Source organism: Mus musculus, chromosome X, assembly GCF_000001635.26.
Source record: "Mus musculus strain C57BL/6J chromosome X, GRCm38.p6 C57BL/6J".
Taxonomy (NCBI): Eukaryota; Metazoa; Chordata; class Mammalia; order Rodentia; family Muridae; genus Mus; species Mus musculus.
The window spans coordinates 20180672-20201925 of record NC_000086.7 but is presented as its reverse complement, the minus strand read 5'-3'; the positions used below and the strand labels follow the sequence as shown (position 1 = coordinate 20201925).

The following is a 21254-nucleotide window of genomic DNA, read 5'->3' as shown; positions in this document are numbered from 1 at the left end:
CTATGCTGCCTCATTACTATCTGATTTGTAAGACAAAACACTAAAGTAAACAGAAGGCCTTCCTGCCAGTAGTGGTTAAACAAACCATACTATACCCATACCATAGAAAAAGAGGCCTGCTAACACACCCAGATCATAGGATCAGAGGTGAGGAGGACACAACATCTGCCCTGCCACTGGAAGTAACTGGGGCCAGCTGGACCCAGGCACCCAGGAATTCTGCCTGACCAGTGGCACGGGTTCCTTCTGGTCTGGGCTAGTGCCCTGAGCAGTCCATGGGCATGAACTCTGCAGCCAGTCCCACAACATCCAGAAGAAGCTCCAATCCCAGGTGCTCTAAAATACCCAGAATAACAGGAACATAGGATCCCAGGGTCTCAGGGTCCCAGAGGCAACTGGACTCCCAGGAGCTCTGACACACCCAGGATCTCAGGATCCCAGGATCCCAGAATCACAGGATCACAGAGACAGCTGAACTCTGAGGAGTTCTGATACAACCAGGATCACAGAAAGGACAGGCTCCAGTCAGATATAGCAAGGGCAGGTAGCACTAGAGATAATCAGATGGTGGGAGGCAAATGGAAGAACATAAGCAACAGAAACCAAGGTTACTTGGCATCATCAGAACCCAGTTCTCCCACCATAGCAAGTCTTGGCTACACCATCACACCGGAAAAGCAAGATTTGGATCTAAAAATTACTTCTCATGATGGTTATAGAGGACTTTAAGAAGGACATAAATAATTCCCTGAAAGAAAATACAGGAGAACACAGGTAAACAGCTAGAAGCTCTTAAGGAGGAAACACAAAAACTCCTTAAAGAACTACAGGAAAACACAATCAAACAGGTGAAGGAAATGAACAAAACTATCCAAGATCTGAAAATGAAAATAAACATTAAAGAAATCACAAAGGGAGACAACCCTGGAGTTAGAAAACCTAGGAAAGAGAACAGGAGTCACAGATGCAAGCATCACCAACAGAATACAAGAGATAGAAGAGAGAATCTCAGGGGCAGAAGATACCATAGAAAACACTGACACAGCAGTCAAAGAAAATGCAAAAAGCAAAAGGCTCCTAGCCCAAAACTTCCAGGAAATCCAGTACACAATGAGAAGATGAAATTCATAGGTATAGAAGAGAGCAAAGACTCTCAACTTAAAGGGCTAGTAAATATCTTCAATAAATTTATACAAGAAAACTTCTCTAACCTAAAGAAAGAGATGCCAATGAACATACAAGAAGCCTGCAGAACTCCAAATAGACTGGACCAGAAAAGAAATTCCCCCTGACACATAATAATCAGAACAACAAATGCACAAATCAAAGAGAGAATATTAATATCAGTAAGGGAAGAAGGTCAAGTAACATATAAAGGCAGGCCTATCAGAATTATACCAGACTTCTCACTAGAGACTATGAAAGCTAGAAGATCCTGTGAAGATGTAATACAGAACTTAAGAGAACACAAATGCCAGCCTAGGCTACTATACTCAGCAAATGTCTCAGTTACCATAGATGGAGAAACCAAAGTATTCCATGACAAAACAAAATTTACACAATATCTTTCCATGAATCCAGCCCTTCAAAGGATAATAGATGGAAAACACCAATACAAGGAGGGAAACTACACCCTAGAAAAAGCAAGAAAGTAATCTTTCAACAAACCTAAAAGAAGAGAGCCATGTGAACATAATTCCACCTCTAACAACAAAAATAACAGGAAGTAACAATCACTTTTCTTTAATATCTCTTACTATCAATGGACTCAATTCTCCAATAAAAAGACATAGACTAACAGACTGACTACACAAACAGGACTCAACATTTTGTTGCATTCAGGAAACCCATCTAAGAGTCAAAGACAGACACTACCTCAGAGTAAAAGGTTGGAAAACAATTTTCCCAGCAAATGGTCCCAAGAAACAAGCTGGAGTAGCCATTCTAATATTAATAAAATCAACTTTCTACCAAAATTATCCAAAAAAATATACGGAAGGACACTTTATACTCATCAAAGAAAACAATCTACCAAGATGAACTCTCAATTTTGAATATCTATGCTCCAAGTGTAAGGGCACCCACATTCATAAAAGAAACTTTACTAAAGCTCAAAGCTTTAGTAAAATCACACCCCACATAATAATAATGGGAGACTTCAACACCCCACTCTCAGCAATGGACAGATCATGGAAACATAAACTAAACAGAGACACAGTGAAACTAACAGAAGTTATAAACCAAATGGATCTAACAGATATTTGTAGAACATTTCATCCTAAAGCAAAAGAATATACATACCTTCTACTCAGCACCTCATGGTACCTTCTCCAAAACTGACCATATAATTGGTCACAAAACAGGCCTCAACAGATACGAAAATATTGAAATCATCCCATACATCCTATCAGATCACCATGGACTAAGGCTGATCTTCAATAGCAACAAAAACAATGGAAAGCACACATACACATGGAAACTGAACAACATTCTACTCAATGATGACTTGGCCAAGGAAGAAAAAAAGAAAGAAGTTAAAGGCTTTTTAGAATTTAATGAAAACGAAGATACATCATACCAAAACTTATGGGATAATGAAAGCAGTTGTAAGAGAAAAACTCACAGCTCTGAGTGCCTCCGAAAAGAAACTAGAGAGAGCTTACACTAGCAGCTTGACAGCACACCTGAAAGCTCTAGAATAAAAAGAAGCAAATACACCCAAGAGGAGTAGACAGTAGTGTTGCTTTAAATATCCAACCTAAATAAGCCTGGATAATGAAAACAGAACTCAATTAATATGAATACATGCTATGTGCCTAGACTGGGCAGATCTACCACTACACTACCATCTTCCCCATAGAAGAGACCCCTTATAAATTGCAGTTTCTCCAGGCCAGGTGCTTCTGCTCCATTTTCCTCCTTCCTCCTCCTCTTCTGTGGACCTCTCTCTGTCTCCCCAAACCTTCAGCTCCACCTTCCTCTTTGTCTCCTCTCAATTACTGGCTCTATTGTTTTACTATAAACTAAGGTGGGAAGAAAGCTTACAGAAAAATCACCTGAGTGCTGACTCATTCCTTGTTCTCAGCCCCTCACAGAAGAACAGAATTATCATCAAATACAATTAGCCGCAGGGCTATCCGCAACACTTTCCCTTTTCTCTCCAATTAAAAGAGTAGTTTATCTCAGATATAATTGAACACAACTATTACTATTTTGTAATTTATGTAGTACAAGAGACCTAACACCCTTTCTATCATCTTTCTTAATTAAATAAAACCTCTGTCATCTATCCTTACTTAAAAGACTATAGTTCTGCCCCTGGCTATGGCTTGGCTTTAGAATGACTATCATCTGAAAACCATCCTCTCAAATCTGTTCCTCTCAAAGTAAAAAGCCAGGGTTGGCTAGGATACTGTGTAGTTTTTCAACTCCATCAGAAATCCAAGAACGACTGATATTAACTGAAAATATATAGGAAGCCTAACACAGCTTCCAAAACTAGCCAATTTATACAGACTGCTGATCACTTGGATAGTCCCTTACTTACACGTTGGATCATTGGTCTTCAGCCTACTGGCCAGAGTGATCTCACAGACTTAGAGAAACAGGAATATTAAGGACTAGCCTACTCTGTCTTGGCAGAATCAAGCTGTCCTAACCTGTAATTGTGTCCTTTCTTTGGACATTATTATGTCTGTAGATGAAATGAGGCAATTCTTGCCTAGTGGCTGTTTTCCCACAACTGGAGCAACTCAGAGATGCTCAGTTTCTTCTTTGAATCCAAGACAGGGAAAGCTGTCAGGAGCAGACTGGTCTCAACAACAAGTGAATAAATAACATTAAAGTCACGTTCTGTGGACTTCCGATGCTTTTGAAAACCAACTATCTATGTGAAGTAATCTGGACTGTTCTCTGTTACCTACTCTCAGACACTTCTGATTAAAATAACTGAAAATACCCTAAGGATAAACTCAGAGCCATGAATTTCCTATTTGGCCCTTAACTCACAGGCTTAAACATCTCAGATCTGTTTATAATAATAGCAATAGAAGGACTGGGTCTAAGCCCTGTACTTCAAAATTTTTAGTATCAAAGGCAACCTATAATAACCACCCCCAGCCCCAAAGCCTAGGGAACTGGGACAATGACTCTTCATAACTTCTTCAAGCTGAATATGGGTTTTGAGATATTTTGAAGGGAGGGCGAAGGTTAGGGAAAATGGGGGAGTTTGTTGGCCTTAAGATGGTATTAGTCTCTGATGTCTGTGTCCTGACTGGATCAAGATGAAAAACCAAGACATCAGGAGTTCAGGCAGGTCAGTTCAGCATGTCTGGTGATGGAATTCACCAAGGCTGTATATTCTGTAATATATAAATCTCAAAAAATTTTTAGTATTATCAAGATAACCTTTTTGTTTGATTCTCTGGAATCTAGTTCTTAGGGGGTCTGCCTGTATCAAATCTGATCCATATAACTCTGGAAGGTGTAAATACCTTAATCACCTTTTCCAAAACCACAAAGACAAAACCTTTTCCCCAAATCAGCACATCCCTCAGCCAGTAACCAGGAAAACCTGTAGCTTGCCCTCTGTCCCAGAGGAACAATAAAACCACCACAACACTCAAAATCACATACATTTTAGCCTGTTTAGGCGTTTCTAATTTGTTATGTCAGGATATTAACCCAAAATTCCAGTGGAGCCCATGTTAGACAGAATGTGAGTATCCTGTAAGACTTATTAGACTAATACATCTTTATACCATCTTTAAAGCAATTAGTTTAAACCTCCACTAATATCTGCCTATAGGAAGCAGATAGTTTTTAATTGTTAAGCTCTCTGCCTAGAGCAGCCATCCTGTTATACCGTCTATTTGTTTTGCTCTCTACCAGGAGCCACAGATTTTATTTAATTAATACCTATTGTAATATCTATCTATTATGCTCTCTACCTGGAGCCACAGTCTTCTATTAATAAATACCTGCTCATAGCAGGAGATTATCACTGCTCTTTCTACTTGGAGTCAGTGACTAATATTCCCTATCTAGTTCCAAACCGCAGGTGAAATTTCCCATCTTTAAGTATCAAAAGGTTATAATTCTCTCTTTATATCAATGAATTCCTGGTCTGGAGCCCTTTGTACCTTTGTCTCCTGAGTTGAGTCTTTATTCACAGGGAAGAGCTGAGTGTAGACAGACATGCATTGTCTGTGTCCCTGTTTGGGGGTGGGGGAGGCAGAGTGGAGAGCGAAGGATACTGGAAATCGAACATAGAAAGGCTCTCTCTGGCATATATGCCTCTCTGCCATTCTCTGTAGGCCCCTCAAACCCAGTCAGCTTCGAATCCACACTGCTGTAGCCTATTTTGCTGCCCAAGCCCCATTCAGGGGTTGGGGGGCAGTAAAATTTTACCTCAGGTTAGTTGAGTTCAAATCAATACATTGGGCACCAATTTGTTGTGGTAAATCTCCAACCGAAATAAGCCCGGGCAATGAAAACACAACTCAATTAATATGAATACATGCTGTGAGCCTAGATTGGGCAGATCTACCGCTACACTACCATCTTCCCCATAGAAGAGACCCCTTAGAACTTGTGGTTTCTCCAGGCCATGTGCTTCTGTTCCACTTTCTTCTTCCTCTTCCTCTTCCTCTTCCTCCTCCTCCTCCTCTTCCTCCTCTTCCTCCTCCTCCTCCTCTTCCTTCTCCTCTACCATTCTCTCTCTCTCTCTCTCTCTCTCTCTCTCTCTCTCTCCCTCTCCCTACCACCCCCCATCCCCACAGTAGAAGAGAATTAACATCAAATACAATTAGCCCCAGGTCTATCCACAGCATGGCAGGAAATAATCAAACTGAAAGCCACCAAATAGAAACAAAAAGAACTATACAAAGAATCAACAAAATCAGGAGCTGGTTCTTTGAGAAAATCAACAAGATAGATAAACCCTTAGCCAGACTAACCAGAGGGCACAGAGACAGTATCTAAATTAATAAAATCAGAAATGAAAAGGGAGACATAATGACAAAATATATCTTAAAATAATTATTCTGTTTGTTGAATATTAACAGTTCAAAATATTATAATCATGTTTTACAAACACCATGAACATATTATTAATAATTTTTCTCACTGTGCTTGAAATTAGCATTTTATTAATGTTTTACTTCAAAGAGTTTTTGCTATTTTGAAATATTTAAAATATACTTACTGATAAAATAATTTCTCTCCTAGAAACACTGATAATCTTTTTTAAGTAAACTGATTGTTAGACAATGTACACATATATAATGCGTTTTAAATACTCCCTCACTATGTCAGGTAGTATCATATAAGGACTTTTGAATATATTCCTTAATGATTCATTTTTAATATTCTATTCTCTTTTAGTATGCTTAATTCCCAAAGAATATTTTGTATGTTTTGAAATAATTTAGTATTCAACATTAGATATAGGACCCTCAGTTATGGAAAGTAGTAAATATTCATTAATGATATTTTTAGGGTATGAAAGGAATGAATATAAAAGCTGAACAAATTTTTATGTATTATTTGATTCTCAAAATGCTCAATATTATTTATATGTCTGATATATAAAATGCATTTAACTAATAAAAACTAAAGAAAAGAGAAAATATTAAAATCTTGTTCTACCAAAAAAAAAAAAAAAAAGGTGTTTGCTGACAGGAGCCTGATACAGCTGTCTCCTGAGAGGCTCTGCCAGATTCTGACCAATACAGATGTGAATACTCACAGCTAACCTTTGGACTGAGCACAGGGACCCCAATGGAGGAGTTAGAGGAAGGACTGAAGGGGCCTTATCTGGCACCAATGGGAGGGGAGGCCCTTGGTCCTGTGAAGGCTTGATGCCCCAATGTAGAGGAATGCTAGGGCGGTGAGGCAGGATGGGGGTGTGTGGGTGGGTGGGGCACCTTCATAGAAGCAGGGTAAGGGGGAAAGAGAGAGGGGTTTGCAGAGGGGAAACCGGGAAAGGGGATAACATTTGAAATGCAAATAAAGAAAATATCTAATTAAAAATAAAAGTAAAAATCATTCTGAATATATAAAAAAGAGAAACAGAAAAATACTCAGTGATCACATGAGAAAAATTATTTGTGTCCAATCTGGATAGGCTTATGAGGCATTCTGCTGAGTCAGACAATCCAGATTCAGGGTTATATGCTATATTGCTCCATTTTTGTAGCATTACAGAATTATAGAAATAGAGAACAATTTTTTGGTTGCCTGGGATTAGAGATGATGGTAAGGTAGAGTTTGGGAAGACCACAGGAGACATTTTTGTAGTCATGGAGTCTTTCTGTATGTTAGTATTTTTGTTGTGCCAAGGATGGAAAGGAAAGTCTTGTATACATGCTAGACAAGTGTTATACTCCAGGCCAGCTCTGTTTCTTGACTGTGGTGGTAGTTATATAGTCTGTTCATGTGAAGAAATGACACTGACATTGTAGTAATATCAATTTCCTAGTTTTGGGTACAGTCCTATAAGATACAGTTGATGGGGGTGGGTGGGTGAGGGGTACCCAAAACCTTTCTATATTGTCTTTGCAACATCAGTAAATCCATTGTTAGTCCAAAGTAAAAAAACAAAAATTAAAGAACATAACTACCCCCCTTATTGAGGATCATTATACTTGACAGCATCTTAAACCAAAACAGCCTTTTATTTGACAAGTACTCTAACAAAATATCAGCAGCTTGCTCTGTCTGTCTGTCTGTTTACCTGCCTGCCTGCCTATCTATCTGCTCTATCTTATTGTGGGAATGTTGTGTGAAGATCAGCTTCCCAAAGACCTTTCTAGGATAACAGCCATGGAGCGTATTCAGCTCTGAAGGGGGATGAGAGACAAACCTTCCAGTACTAGAGAAGAAAGATGTTGGTTGACAGTAAAACTCAACATCTTTATGAATTAGAAAATTGTTTCTAAGTGGAGAAACTGTGGCTACATTAACTGGGAAAATTCTATTATGAACATAAAGGAGGGAGTGGTGGAGATGGAGACACACACTGGAGTCCAGAGATAGGCTCTCCAGTTCCTGGTTATAGTTTGGTAGATGTATGACTTTAGGCAACTCTACAGCCTGTCATAGAACCTTAAATTTTCACATGTAAGATGGTTCAAGAGCTGGATATGGCAGCTCATGCCTATAATCTCAGCACTGGGGAGGATAAGGAAATGACTTCCATTACTTTAAAGCCAGCCTGGCTAGTGGGTGAATCCCCCTGTCTAAACAAGAGCTGATAGTTTAGCTCAGTGGTAAAGCACTTCTCTTATATGCATAAGAGCCTAAGCCAATCTCCAGTATGGCTAAAATAAACAAACAAGCAAGCTAGCAAACAAGTTTGAATGAATCCCCACTAGGGTGCTGTGAGAATTGGATGAGCTAGTACATATGAAAGTACTTTGTGTATTATGAATTGTGCATTTAAGTGCTGATATAATATGTAAGCATATCTTTACAAAATAAAAATTTAGTTCAGCAGGTTTGAATAAGAAATGAACAATATGTGTGTAGTGGAGATAGATTCTGGGACATATTATGAATGTATTCTTGTAGATTTACATTTTTGGTTAGCTAATGTCATAAATGTGAATTTATCTAATCTGTGTTTTTATTCATCCTGGGAATAATTGGCCAAAAGAAATCCTAGTTTCACCATCCTTATTGGTGCTGTGAACTCAAGAGAATGGAGCCTGTCTTAGTCAGGGTTCCTATTCCTGCACAAACATCATGACCAAGAAGCAAGTTGGGGAGGAAACGGTTTATTCGGCTTATACTTCCATACTGCTGTTGATCACCAAAGGATGCGGGACTGGAACTCAAGCAGGTCAGAAAGCAGGAGCTGATGCAGAAGCCATGGAGGGATGTTCTTAACTGGCTTGCCTTTCCTGGCTTGCTCAGCCTGCTCTCTTATAGAACCCAAGACTACCAGCTCAGAGATGGTCCCATTCATCAGGGGCCTTTCCCCTTGATCACTAATTGAGAAAATGCCTTACAGCTGGATCTTCTGGCGGCATCTCCCCAACTGAAGATCCTTTCTCTTTGATAATGGCAGGCTGTGTCAAGTTGATACCCCAAACCAGCCAGTACAGAGCCTAAAAATGAGGGATACTAAAGTTTCATGCACTAGCCAATTTTATTTAGAGTATCAGATAATTTCTATTCTGGGGGTTAACGTGGTGGCTACTTTTATGTCAACTAACACAAGCTACTTATCTGACAGGAAGGAACCACAATTAAGAAAATGCCTCCAAAAAATCCAGCTGGAAATAATTTTCTTAATTAGTGATTGATGCAGGGAAGGGCCCAGACCATTGTGGTGATACCATCCCTGGGCTGGTGGTCCTGGGCACTACAAGAAAGCAGGTTGAGCAAGATTTGAGAGGCAAACCAGTAAGCAGCAAACCTCCATGGCCTCTGCAACAGCTCCTGTCTTCAGGTTCCTTCCCTGTTTGAGTTCCTGCCCTCACTGTGTTTGATGATGAACTATTATGTGGAGCTGTGAGCAAAATAAATCCTTTACTCTCCTAGTTGCTTGGCATGGTGTTTCATCACAGCAATAGTAACCCTTAGACTGCTAAGCAATGTCACATGATCAAAGTTCACATGACTTCAAGGTATATACAAACTCAAGGACAGGCCATAATTGGAAACATTTAAGATAATGGTTAATTTGAAGTAAACCCTATTTGCTACACAAATAACAAAAGCACATTTCAAAAACAAACCATAGTTTAGAAGGAACAGAGGTCACAAGACTCTTGTGCTGTTTTCTTGGAGTTTTCTTACAAGCTCTCAGAATTCTTCTAACACATGATTCTTGAATCATGTTCTGAACTGAGTTCCAGCACAAGTGCATGTGAGATTGCAATTTCTATCTGGGTATGTCACCTGAATGCCATTGGTTCTAGTGTTACCTCATATAAGCCCTTAATGGAACTTAAAAAAAATCATTATATCTTTATTTATTTTGGGTGCCTGTGTATGTGAATGCATGCATGCCACAGTGTACAAGAAGAAGTCAGAAGACAACTTGAGCTGGGGTGGGGTGGGCTGTGGCCAGTTCTCTCTTTCTACAGTGCAGGTCTCAGAGATCAAACTCAGGTCATCAGGGTTGATGGCAAGTGCCATAACCTAATGAGCCATCTTGTCAGCTTCTTTAATGGAAGTTTTATTGAAATCATAGTTGTTAATATTTTTGAAATCGGACACCCCTCAAATCTTGCTATATAAATACAATAGCATTAAAAAAGACTAAAGACAGAAGGGTGGTGGTGGCACACGCCTTTAATCCCAGCACTTGGGAGTTTGAGGCCAGCCTGGTCTACAAAAGTGAGTTCCAGGACAGCCAGGGCTATACAGAGAAACCCTGTCTCAAAAACAAAACAAAACAAAAAAACCCCTCAAAAACAAAAAACAAAACAAAAGACTCAAGACAGAATCAAGTATAATATGTTCATTATCTGTTCAGGCAGCACCTTCATTTGGTGACTGTGGGCATGACATTCCCTTTAAAGATTCTTCTGAGTAGTAAATGTTCTTTTGACATCTTTTGACATCTGAGTCTCAGAGGAACAAACATTGTGGAAAGATAACAGGGTTTTGGACTGTCTGAGATACAGAGCAAAGGACAACTGCAGCCCTTTGCTCATATAGCATGATGCTGGCTGTGCCCACTTTCCATGTTCAGCTGGCATACTGGGTCTTTGCTATCTTTAAAAATGATGGCTAAAGTTTTGATGGTTCTTGTTTAATTACGATGTTTGGAGGATTTTACTTGTCTATTTTTATTAAGAAGTTCTGAATTTTAAATAGGAATTTTGCGTGTTGCCGAAAGATATTTTTTTGGTCCATTTACTTTTATTAAAATAAACCACTTTGGGAATTTATGGGTTCCATATATATATATATATATATATATATATATATATACACACACACACACATATATTCATAAATAGGAATAAAATCACTAGTTCGTTGTTAATGACTTCTTTGTGTTGTTTGCATTCACCCTTCATAGTTATTTTACAGTAGATCATAGATTGTTGCTAATAGTATTTATCCCACTGTGCTATAGAAGAAAGAATCCTTCCATCTCCTCAGTTTTATTTCTATAACTTCTAATTTTATGATTGGTTGTTATAGTCTCTAGTGACCAACCACATTTCCAATTATTCTATAAGACTGACTTCTTAGTTTCCAAAAATGAGAACATGTGACATTTTTCTTTCTGTGCCTGGCTTATTACACTTAATATAGTGACCTGGTCCACCTCTTTCCATGTTGCCATAAAGGCAGAATTTATTCTGTTTTTCAGGCTGAGTAATATTCTACTGTGAATCTATACCGTATACTCTTTATACTCTCATCCATCACTGGAAATTTTAGGTGATTCTCTAGGATAGTTACTGTGTATATTTCTATAGTAAACACTGTCATATGGCATATCATTTTTTCTATAATGGTAATTATGAGTATTTGCAAAACATATGAAACTCAAGAAGAAGGAAGACCAAAGTGTGGATACTTCGATCCTTCTTAGAAGGGGGAACAAAATGCCCATGGAAGGAGTTACAGAGAAAAAGTTCAGAGCAGAGATTGAAGGAATGACCATCCAGAGACTGCCCCACCTGGGGATCCATCCCATAAACAGCCACCAAACCCAGACACAATGGCAGATGCCAACAAGAGCTTGCTGACAGGAGGCTGATATAGCTGTCTCCTGAGAGGCTTTGCCAGTGCCTGACTAATACAGAAGTGGATACTCATAGTCATCAATTGGACAGAGCACAGGGTCTCCAATGGAGGAGCTAGAGAAAGGACCCAAGGAGCTGAAGGGGTTGCAGCCCCATAGGAGGAACAACAATATGAACTAACCAGTACCCCTAGAGCTCTCAGAGACTAAACCACCAATCAAAGAAAACACATGGTGGGACTCATGGCTGTAGCTGCATATGTAGCAGAGGATGGCCTAGTCTGTCATCAATGGGAGAAGAGGCCCTTGGTCCTGTGAAGGTTCTATGCCCCAGTATAAGTTAATGCAAGGGCCAGGATTGGGAGTTGGGGAGCAGGGGGAGGGGGGAGGGTATAGGAGATTTTCGGAGTGGAAACTAGGAAAGGGGATAACATTTGAAATGTAAATAAAATATCTAATAAAAATGCTATTAAGAACGAAGAGAAAGGAGAACTCTTGCTTCTTTAGTGTAGCTCCTGTGAGAAAATGTATTGAGGTTTCTAAATGAAATTTAAAAAAAAATGGAACTGCACTATGAAAGCTCTTAAGTGCAGGTTATAACCCTCCCTCCATCAGAAGATGCCATGGACCTGATGACTGGTCACATGTGAATGTATGTGCACATGTATTTGTTGTGTTCATTTTTGAAGGTAACTTTTGAATATGCAGACCCATCAAAGGGATATTACACTCTCCTTCTGAATGATCTCTACATCTTCACATTGGTTTTAGGTTTTTACTATACAAACATTACCATCTTGAACTGAACTCACTACCATTCTCACTTTTATCTCCATTGTCCAACTTTTTCAGGCTCCAAAGAGTAAAACATGCTATAAGAAGATATAATGAGATATCTTATGTCCCATAAGCATATATTTAGGAGTCTGTTTTCCACTATCAAATTAAGTAGAATTCTTCTCAGAAGATACTTTCTCATTTATTTCTTTCAGACTTACATCTCTAATGATCTTTAAGATCCCACTAGAACCAGCAAGATTATGGAATAAGCTGGTCTTTGTCCAGTCTCAAAAAATAGTTGGTATGCTTATATATATGTGTACATATACATACACTTAATACATCTTGATATTAGCCAGGATTGTTTTATCTGAAATTACTACATGTACATACAGTGTAGAATACCAGGATTTAGAGGCTTTTAATGTGAAGTTTTTATTTGTATGTTTGATTTTTTTTCCTTGGCTTGCTGTCAAGAATTACTATAATTCCTAAATTTTTGTTTCATTCAGAGACACTTTTTCAGAAATCTTGGGTCGATTCTGGCCTATGCTTTCTTGGGGACTGCTGTTTCTTGCTTCATTATTGGGTAAGTAATTCTTGGTTGTATACCCAGTCTAACAAATTACCCAAAGGAATAAGATTCATCAGCATTGTGTACAAAGCAGTTTCTTAATGTTGTTTAAGGATGGCAGTTTGGATAGAGAGTTATCCTGTCCAGTATGGTAGTTAGCTACATGTGGGCATTAAATTTAAATTAAGAATAATTAAAATGAATTAAAATTAGTAGATAATAATTTCCTATAACATTCCCTGATAAAAAGAACCAGGTGTCTCTTGCTTTAGGGCTGGAACAGGAACTTTACATGAAGATTGAGCATCTTTTAATGCCAAAGAGGAAGCAGATGCTCAAAAGACAGCAATAAGGCTACAAGGCATGCCACAGGAACTCAAAAGCCAAACTGGAAATTCTCATGATACCCAGAGCCCATCGGTGGTTGAAACACAACAAAACGAATAGCTTTATATTAGATCATCATATAGAGTATATAATAAATATTCCTGAGTCTATGGATAGAGAAGCATACATGATTTGGTGAAGAAACAAATGAGAAGAGGCACATTTCATGTCCCAAATTGTAGATAAGTGTTATGGATATATTCCCTTCAAAGAGGTAGAACTTAGTCCTACCAACTCCAGATCTTCATTCTACCCTAGCTTTGAGTGTAGACGGTATGTTGCACCTTCTTATAAAGAATATGGTACAGAAAGTATAGAAAGAAGAGAGTAGCTTAAAAGGTGAGAACATGGAAGGCATTACAAGCCATGTCTTTATTACATATCCTTGAGATTTGAGATGAGAAGGGCACTTTGCCTCCCTCATCATCTACCCCAAATACATCATCACCTCTGTCTGGAGAAAAAGCCAGACAGAAAGCACTCTCCAAACTTTCTGACCAGCATTGCTCAAAATTACAAAGGTCATCAGAAACAAGCAGTGGCTGAGAAACTTTCACAACCAAAAGGAAACCAGGAGATTTGATGACTAAATGCCATGTAGAAGTTTAGATGGGATCGTGCAGCAGAAAGGTGATATTAGGTTTTTAAAATGCACTAGCAAATATGAATGTAGGAAGAACTTTTAAAAATTAGTTGGAAAGCTGTAGATAAAGGCAAGGATCTTCTATCCTATTCTTTAAAAGGAAGGTCTAGGAGTTTGTCTTTAATGAGGTGACAGATCACTGAAGAAAAACAGGTTCCCCAGCATGCATTAATGATGATAGGAGACAAGATTTGTATGAGGCTGCCAGAGGGAAATCTGCCACTTAGATCAAGGATTTTAGTAAAAAGAAATGGAGAAGGAAGTCTGCTTTCAGGAAATATTTGAAATGTATGAACATGCAAGAAGCCTTTGATAAGCAGCAAGGAAAAAAAATTCAGATCTGTTCCACAGAGCTGCCATGACTAAAGTTGAGCTGATTGGCGCAATATCTTGCACACACTAGGAAAGTATTAAGTTCTAGCTAGTTCTTCTCATAAGGATTCCATTCTGCACTGCAAACAATTCTTTCACCCCTAGCTTAGCCATTCCACTGATCTAGTCAGTAAAGACATAAGGGTAGACCATGACATGGTCCTTACCTTTACAAATTTCATTGAATGGTTGGCTATAGTATACAGTGAGTTAATTCTATGTTATTTTTATTCTTTTAACCTTTAAAGCTGCTGTTATTGTTGATGCATACATGCATCATGCACACAGATACATACATGCATGTATAATACATGGTAGGCTATTTTTCAACACTTATTGCTGTTTCCAGTTATAATTTGCCACGTACGAAGTTTGCTCCAATCAAGCTGAAATATTGAACATGGTGGCTCCTGTTAGACCTTGTCACATTCTGCCTAATATAAGGAAAGCTACACTTAGCCTGCCTCACCTAAACAGAGCAAAAGTCCAGGTATATCAGTGGGGACACTGGTGATCTACTAGGACATTTCAAGAGGGTTCTATCTTTACCTTCTTTGCACTGCTTTTTGATGGAGAGAGTAGCAATATCATTCTCTCCAGCTTCACTCGGCCCCCTAATTTCTATGACTCGAGATAAACTTTCTTATAATTCTATATTTATAGTGATTTATTATTTCAGGCTCTATCTTCCATTTTCCTCTATTACCCAGTTGCTTAAGATCTTTAACTTTATGACTCATCAAAGACCATACTTCACAGTTTCTATAATTGATAATAAAAGCAACTTTTAAGAAACATTTTAATAACTCTTCAGGGGTTGGGAATGTAAGTCAGTTGGTGCAGTTTACCTAACGTGCACAAAACCTTGGGCGGTGGTGGTTTATACCTGTAATTCCGGTACTTGGGAGGCAGAGGCAAGAGAATCAGGAGTTCAGAGATATTCTTGAGCGGATCAGAAGTTGAGGGTCATCCTCCGACACTTGGTGAGTCATGCCCCAATTAGTCTACATGAGACTGTCTCAGTGCCCCACCTCCATGCACATACAAAAATCAACAATAGCCAAAGAAATATTCAGATGGTTCTGCAAGATAATAATAAACTACAAACCAGTCCTTGGTGCCAACGTCCTATTTGCCTAGGTTCCTAGTAAGTGTCCAATCATAAAAGTTGCCTATTGCTTTCCTGAATCTCCCTTAAAGTATAATGTTCTAATAGCACTCTAGTACTCTGTTTATATGTGTGCAAGATTTTTTCCCTGACACTTTTTATCTACCATCTTACAGAAATCTTATGTATGGAGTGGTGAAACTCATGAAGATTGTGGGCCAGCTCTCTGATAAATTTTACTACACAGATTGTCTCTTTTTTGGAGCAATTATTTCTGCCACTGACCCAGGTAATTGGACATTTGGTTTGATCATTATGTTACTATAATATTTAAATCGTATCAATTTTAGAGCAGCCATTGACTTTTGTTGCAGTAGAAAGACTGTGGTATTAACATATGATGGAGGAATGCAATAGTAGTTAGACTTAACAGACTTAGGCTTCTAAGAGAAATATGTATTTACCTTCTCTGGTGGTTTCAATAAGATGTTCCCTATAGTCTTAGACACTTGAATATGTAGTCCCCACTTGGTGGCGCTGTTTGGAAAAGCTTAGGAGATGTGGCCTTATTTGAGGAAGTATATCACTGGAGGTAGGATGTCAAAGTTTAAAAGGCTCATATTGTTAGTTCATTCTCTGAGCTTGAGGTTTAAAATGAGAGCTTTCAGTTTGCTCTAGCCACTATACCCGGTATTTGCTGCCTTTTGGGGAAGCTATAATGGTGATGGGCTCTTATAACTCTGGAACTTTACTCCCTAATAAACCCTTCCTACTATAAGTTTCCCTGGTCATTTGTGTATTATAGCAATAGAAACGAAGCTGTACCTCCTTACTGTTTTTATTGTGGGAAAATAGCATACAATGTAGCATCCTAATTCCTGAACATATGGTTCAGTAGTGTTAAGTGTTGCCTTGTTCAGCAAATAATTTTTTGAACTTTTTCATCATTTACAATGGAAACACTCTAAACTCATACAGCAACAACTTCCCTTTTGCCTTTCTATCCAGCTAATGGCAACCAACAACTATTCTCTTTTTCCCTCTATAAATTTGACTACTATAATTTCCTTGTGAAATCTAAATTTCACCAATTATACAAAAGCCAATTGTACAAAAGGGTATTTGTCTTGTCAGTGACTCATTTTAATAGCATCCTGCAAGCATCAATCCATTTATGGCACAGTGTATGCCATGATTTCCTTCCCTTTTTGTTCTTAATTTTTTAAATTTTTTAAAAATTAGGTATTTTCTTCATTTACATTTCCAATGCTATTCAAAAAGTCCCCCATACCCTCCCCCCCAATGCCCGTACCTACCCACTCCCACTTCTTGGCCCTGGCTTTACCCTGTACTGAGGCATATAAAGTTTGCAAGACCGATGGGCCTCTTTCCAATGATGGCCGACTAGGCCATCTTCTGATACATATGCAGCTAGAGACATGAGCTCTAGGGGTACAGGTTAGTTCATATTGTTGTTCCATCTATAGGGTTGCAGATCCCTTTAGCTCCTTGGGTACTTTCTCTAGCTCCTCCATTGGGGGCCCTGTGTTCCATCCTATAGCTGTCTGTGAGCATCCACTTCTGTGTTTGCTAGACCCCGGCATAGCCTCACAAGAGACAGCTATATCTGGGTCCTTTCAACAAAATCTTGCTAGTGTATGCAATGGTGTCAGCTTTTGGAGGCTGATTATGGGATGGATCCCCAGGTATGGCAGTCTCTAGATGGTCTGTCCTTTCGTCTCAGCTCCAAACTTTGTCTCTGTAACTCCTTCCATGGGTGTTTTGTTCCCAATTCTAAGAAGGGGCAAAGTGTCCAAATTTTGGTCTTCCTTCTTCTTGAGTTTCATGTATTTTGCAAATTGTATCTTAGGTATTCTAAGTTTCTGGGCTAATATCCACTTATCAGTGAGTACATATCATGTGAGTTCTTTTGTTATTGGGTTACCTCACTCAGGATGATGCCCTCTAGGTCCATCCATTTGCCTAGGAAGTTCATAAATTCATTCTTTTTAATAGCTGAGTAGTACTCCATTGTGTAAATGTACCACATTTTCTGTATTCATTCCTCTGTTGAAGGGCATCTGGGTTCTTTCCAGCTTCTGGCTATAATAAATAAGGCTGCTATGAACATAGTGGAGCATGTGTTCTTCTTACCAGTTAGAACATCTTCTGGATATATGCACAGGAGAGGTATTGCTGGATCCTCTGGTAATACTATGTCCAATTTTCTGAGGAACCGCCAGACTGATTTCCGGAGTGGTTGTACAAGCTTGCAATCCCACCAACAATGGAGGAGTATTCCTCTTTCTCCACATCCTCGCCAGCATCTGCTGTCACCTGAATTTTTGATCTTCGCCATTCTGACTGGTGTGAGGTGGAATCTCAGGGTTGCTTTGATTTGCATTTCCTTGATGATTAAGGATGCTGAACAGTTTTTCAGGCGCTTCTCAGCCATTCCATATTCCTCAGGTGAGAATTCTTTGTTTAGCTTTGAGCCCAATTTTTTAATGGGGTTGTTTGATTTTCTGGAGTCCACCTTCTTGAGTTCTTTATATATTGGATATTAGTCCCCTATCTGATTTAGGTTAGGTAAAGATCCTTTCCCAATCTGTTGGTGGTCTTTTTGTCTTATTGATGGTGTCTTTTGCCTTACAGAAGCTTTGCAATTTTATGAGGTCCCATTTGTCGATTCTCAATCTAACAGCACAAGCCATTGCTGTTCTATTCAGAAATTTATCCCCTGTCCCCATATCTTCGAGGCTTTTCCCCACTTTCTCCTCTATAAGTTTCAGTGTCTCTGATTTTATGTGGAGTTCTTTGATCCACTTAGATTTGACTTTAGTACAAGGAGATAGGAATGGATGAATTCACATTCTTCTACATGATAACTGACAGTTGTGCCAGCACCATTTGTTGAAAATGCTGTCTTTTTTTTTCCACTGGATGGTTTTAGCTCCCTTGTGAAAGATCAAGTGACCATAGGTGTGTGGGTTTATTTCTGGGTCTTCAATTCTATTCCATTGGTCTACTTGTCTGTCACTATACCAGTACCATGCAGTTTTTAATCACAATTGCTCTGTAATACAGTTTGAGGTCAGGCATGGTGATTCCACCAGAGATTCTTTTATCCTTGAGAAGAGTTTTTGCTATCCTAGGTTTTTTGTTATTCCAGATGAATATAGATTGCCCTTTCTAATTTGTTGAAGAATTGAGTTGGAAGTTTGATGGGGATTGCATTGAATCTGTAGATTGCTTTTGGCAAGATAGCCATTTTCACAATATTGATCCTGCCAATCCATGAGCATGGGAGATCTTTCCATCTTCTGAGATCTTCTTTAATTTCTTTCTTCAGAGACTTGAAGTTCTTATCATACAGATCTTTCACTTCCTTAGTTAGAGTCACATCAAGGTACTTTATATTATTTGTGACTATTGAGAAGGGTGTTGTTTCCCTAGTTTCTTTCTCAGCCTGTTTATCCTTTGTGTAGAGAAAGGCCATTGACTTGTTCTAGTTAATTTTATATCCATCTACTGCACTGAAGCTGTTTGTCAGGTTTAGGAGTTCTCTGGTGGAATTTTTAGGGTCACTTATATATACTATCATATCATCTGCAAAAAGTGATATCTTGACTTCTTCTTTTCCAATTTGTATCCCCTTTTGTTGTCAAATTGCTCTGGGTAGGACTTCAAGTACAATGTTGTGAAAAAGTAGTAGTGAAAAAGTGGGCAGCCTTGTCTAGTCTCTGATTTTAGTGGGATTGCTTCCAGCTTACTTTTTATGTTGGCTACTGGTTTGCTGTAGATTGCTTTTATTATGTTTAGGTATGGGCCTTGAGTTCCTGATCTTTCCAAGATTTTTATCACGAATGGGTGTTGAATTTTGTCAAATGCTTTCTCTGCATCTAACGATATGATCATGTGGTTTTTGTCTTTGTGTTTGTTTATATAATGGATTAGGTTGATGGATTTCCATATATTAAACCATCCCTGCATCCCTGGAATGAAACCTACTTGGTCAAGATGGATGATTGTTTTGATGTGTTCTTGGATTTTGTTTGCGAGAATTTTATTGAGTATTTTTGCATCGATATTCATAAGGGAAATTGGTCTGAAGTTCTCTATCTTTGTTGGATCTTTCTGTGATTTAGGTATCAGAGTAATTGTGGCTTCATAGAACGAATTCGGCAGAGTACCTTCTTCTATTTTGTGGAATAGTTTGTGAAGAACTGGAATTAGATCTTCTTTGAAGGTCTGATAGAACTCTGCACTAAACCCACCTGGGCTTTTTTTTTGGTTGGGAGACAATGACTGCTTCTATTTCTTTGGGGGATATAGGACTGTTTAGATCATTAACCTGATCCTGATTTAACTTTGTTACCTGGTATCTGTCTAGAAATTTGTCCATTTCATCCAGGTTTTCCAGTTTTGTTGAGTATAGCCTTTTGTAGAAGGAACTGATGGTGTTTTGGATTTCTTCAGGATCTGTTGTTATGTCTCCCTTTTCATTTCTGATTTTGTTAATTAGGATGCTTTCCCTGTGCCCTCTAGTGAGTCTGGCTAAGGGTTTATCTATCTTGTTGATTTTCTCAAAGAACCAGCTCTTCCTTTGGTTGATTCTTTGAATAGTTCTTCTTGTTTCCACTTGGTTGATTTCATTCCTGAGTTTGATTATTTTCTGCAGTCTACTCTTCTTGGTTGAATTTGCTTCCCTTTGTTCTAGAGCTTTTAGGTGTGTTGTCAAGCTGCTAGTGTGTGCTCTCTCCAGTTTCTTTTTGGAGGCACTCAGGGCTATGTGTTTTCCTCTTAGAAATGCTTTCATTGTGTTCCATAGGTTTGGGTATGTTGTGGTTTCATTTTCATTAAATTCTAAAACGTCTTTAATTTATTTCTTTATTTCTTCCTTGACCAAGGTATCATTGAGAAGAGTGTTGTTCCGTTTCCACATGAATGTTGTCTTTCTATTATTTATGTTGTTATTGAAGATCAGCCTTAGTCCTTGGTGATTTGATAGGATGCATGGGACAATTTCAATATTTTTTGTATCCGTTGAGGCCTGTTTTGTGACCAATTATATGGTCAATTTTGGAGAAGGTACCATGAGGTGCTGAGAAGAAGGTATATCCTATTGTTTTAGGATAAAATGTTCTGTAGATATCTGTTAAATCCATTTGTTTCATAACTTCTGTTAGTTTCACTGTGTCCCTGTTCAGTTTCTGTTTCCACGATCTGTCCATTGATGAAAGTGGTGTGTTGAAGTCTCCCACTATCACTGTGTGAGGTGCAATGTATGCTTCGAGCTTTACTAAGGTTTTTTTTTTAAATGAATGTGGCTGCCCTTGTATTTGGAGCATAGATATTCAGAACTGAGAGTTCCTCTTGGAAGATTTTACCTTTGATGAGTATGAAGTGTCCCTCCTTGACTTTTTTGATAACTTTGGGTTGGGAGTCGATTTTATTAGATATTAGAATGGATACTCCAGCTTGTTTCTTCATACCACTTGCTTCCAAAATTGTTTTTCCAGCCTTTCATTCTGAGGTAGTTTCTGTCTTTTTCCCTGAGATGGATTTCCTGTAAGCAGCAAAATGTTGGGTCCTGTTTGTGTAGCCAGTCTGTTAGTCTATGTCTTTTTATTGGGGAACTGAGTCCATTGATATTAAGAGATATTAATGAAAAGTA

General features: G+C 38.6%; 1 protein-coding gene across 4 annotated transcripts in view; it reads left to right on the top strand.

Annotated features, from left to right (window-relative positions):
- Positions 1-21254, top strand: part of Slc9a7 (solute carrier family 9 (sodium/hydrogen exchanger), member 7) — a 193185-nt gene that overhangs the window by 90110 nt on the left and 81821 nt on the right. For all 4 annotated transcript variants that reach the window (XM_006527617.4, XM_006527616.4, NM_177353.4 and 1 more), the window contains exons 4-5: positions 13006-13082; positions 15754-15866. In XM_006527617.4, coding sequence (XP_006527680.1) covers positions 13006-13082; positions 15754-15866 — 190 coding nt within the window. The remainder of the gene's footprint in view (positions 1-13005; positions 13083-15753; positions 15867-21254) is intronic.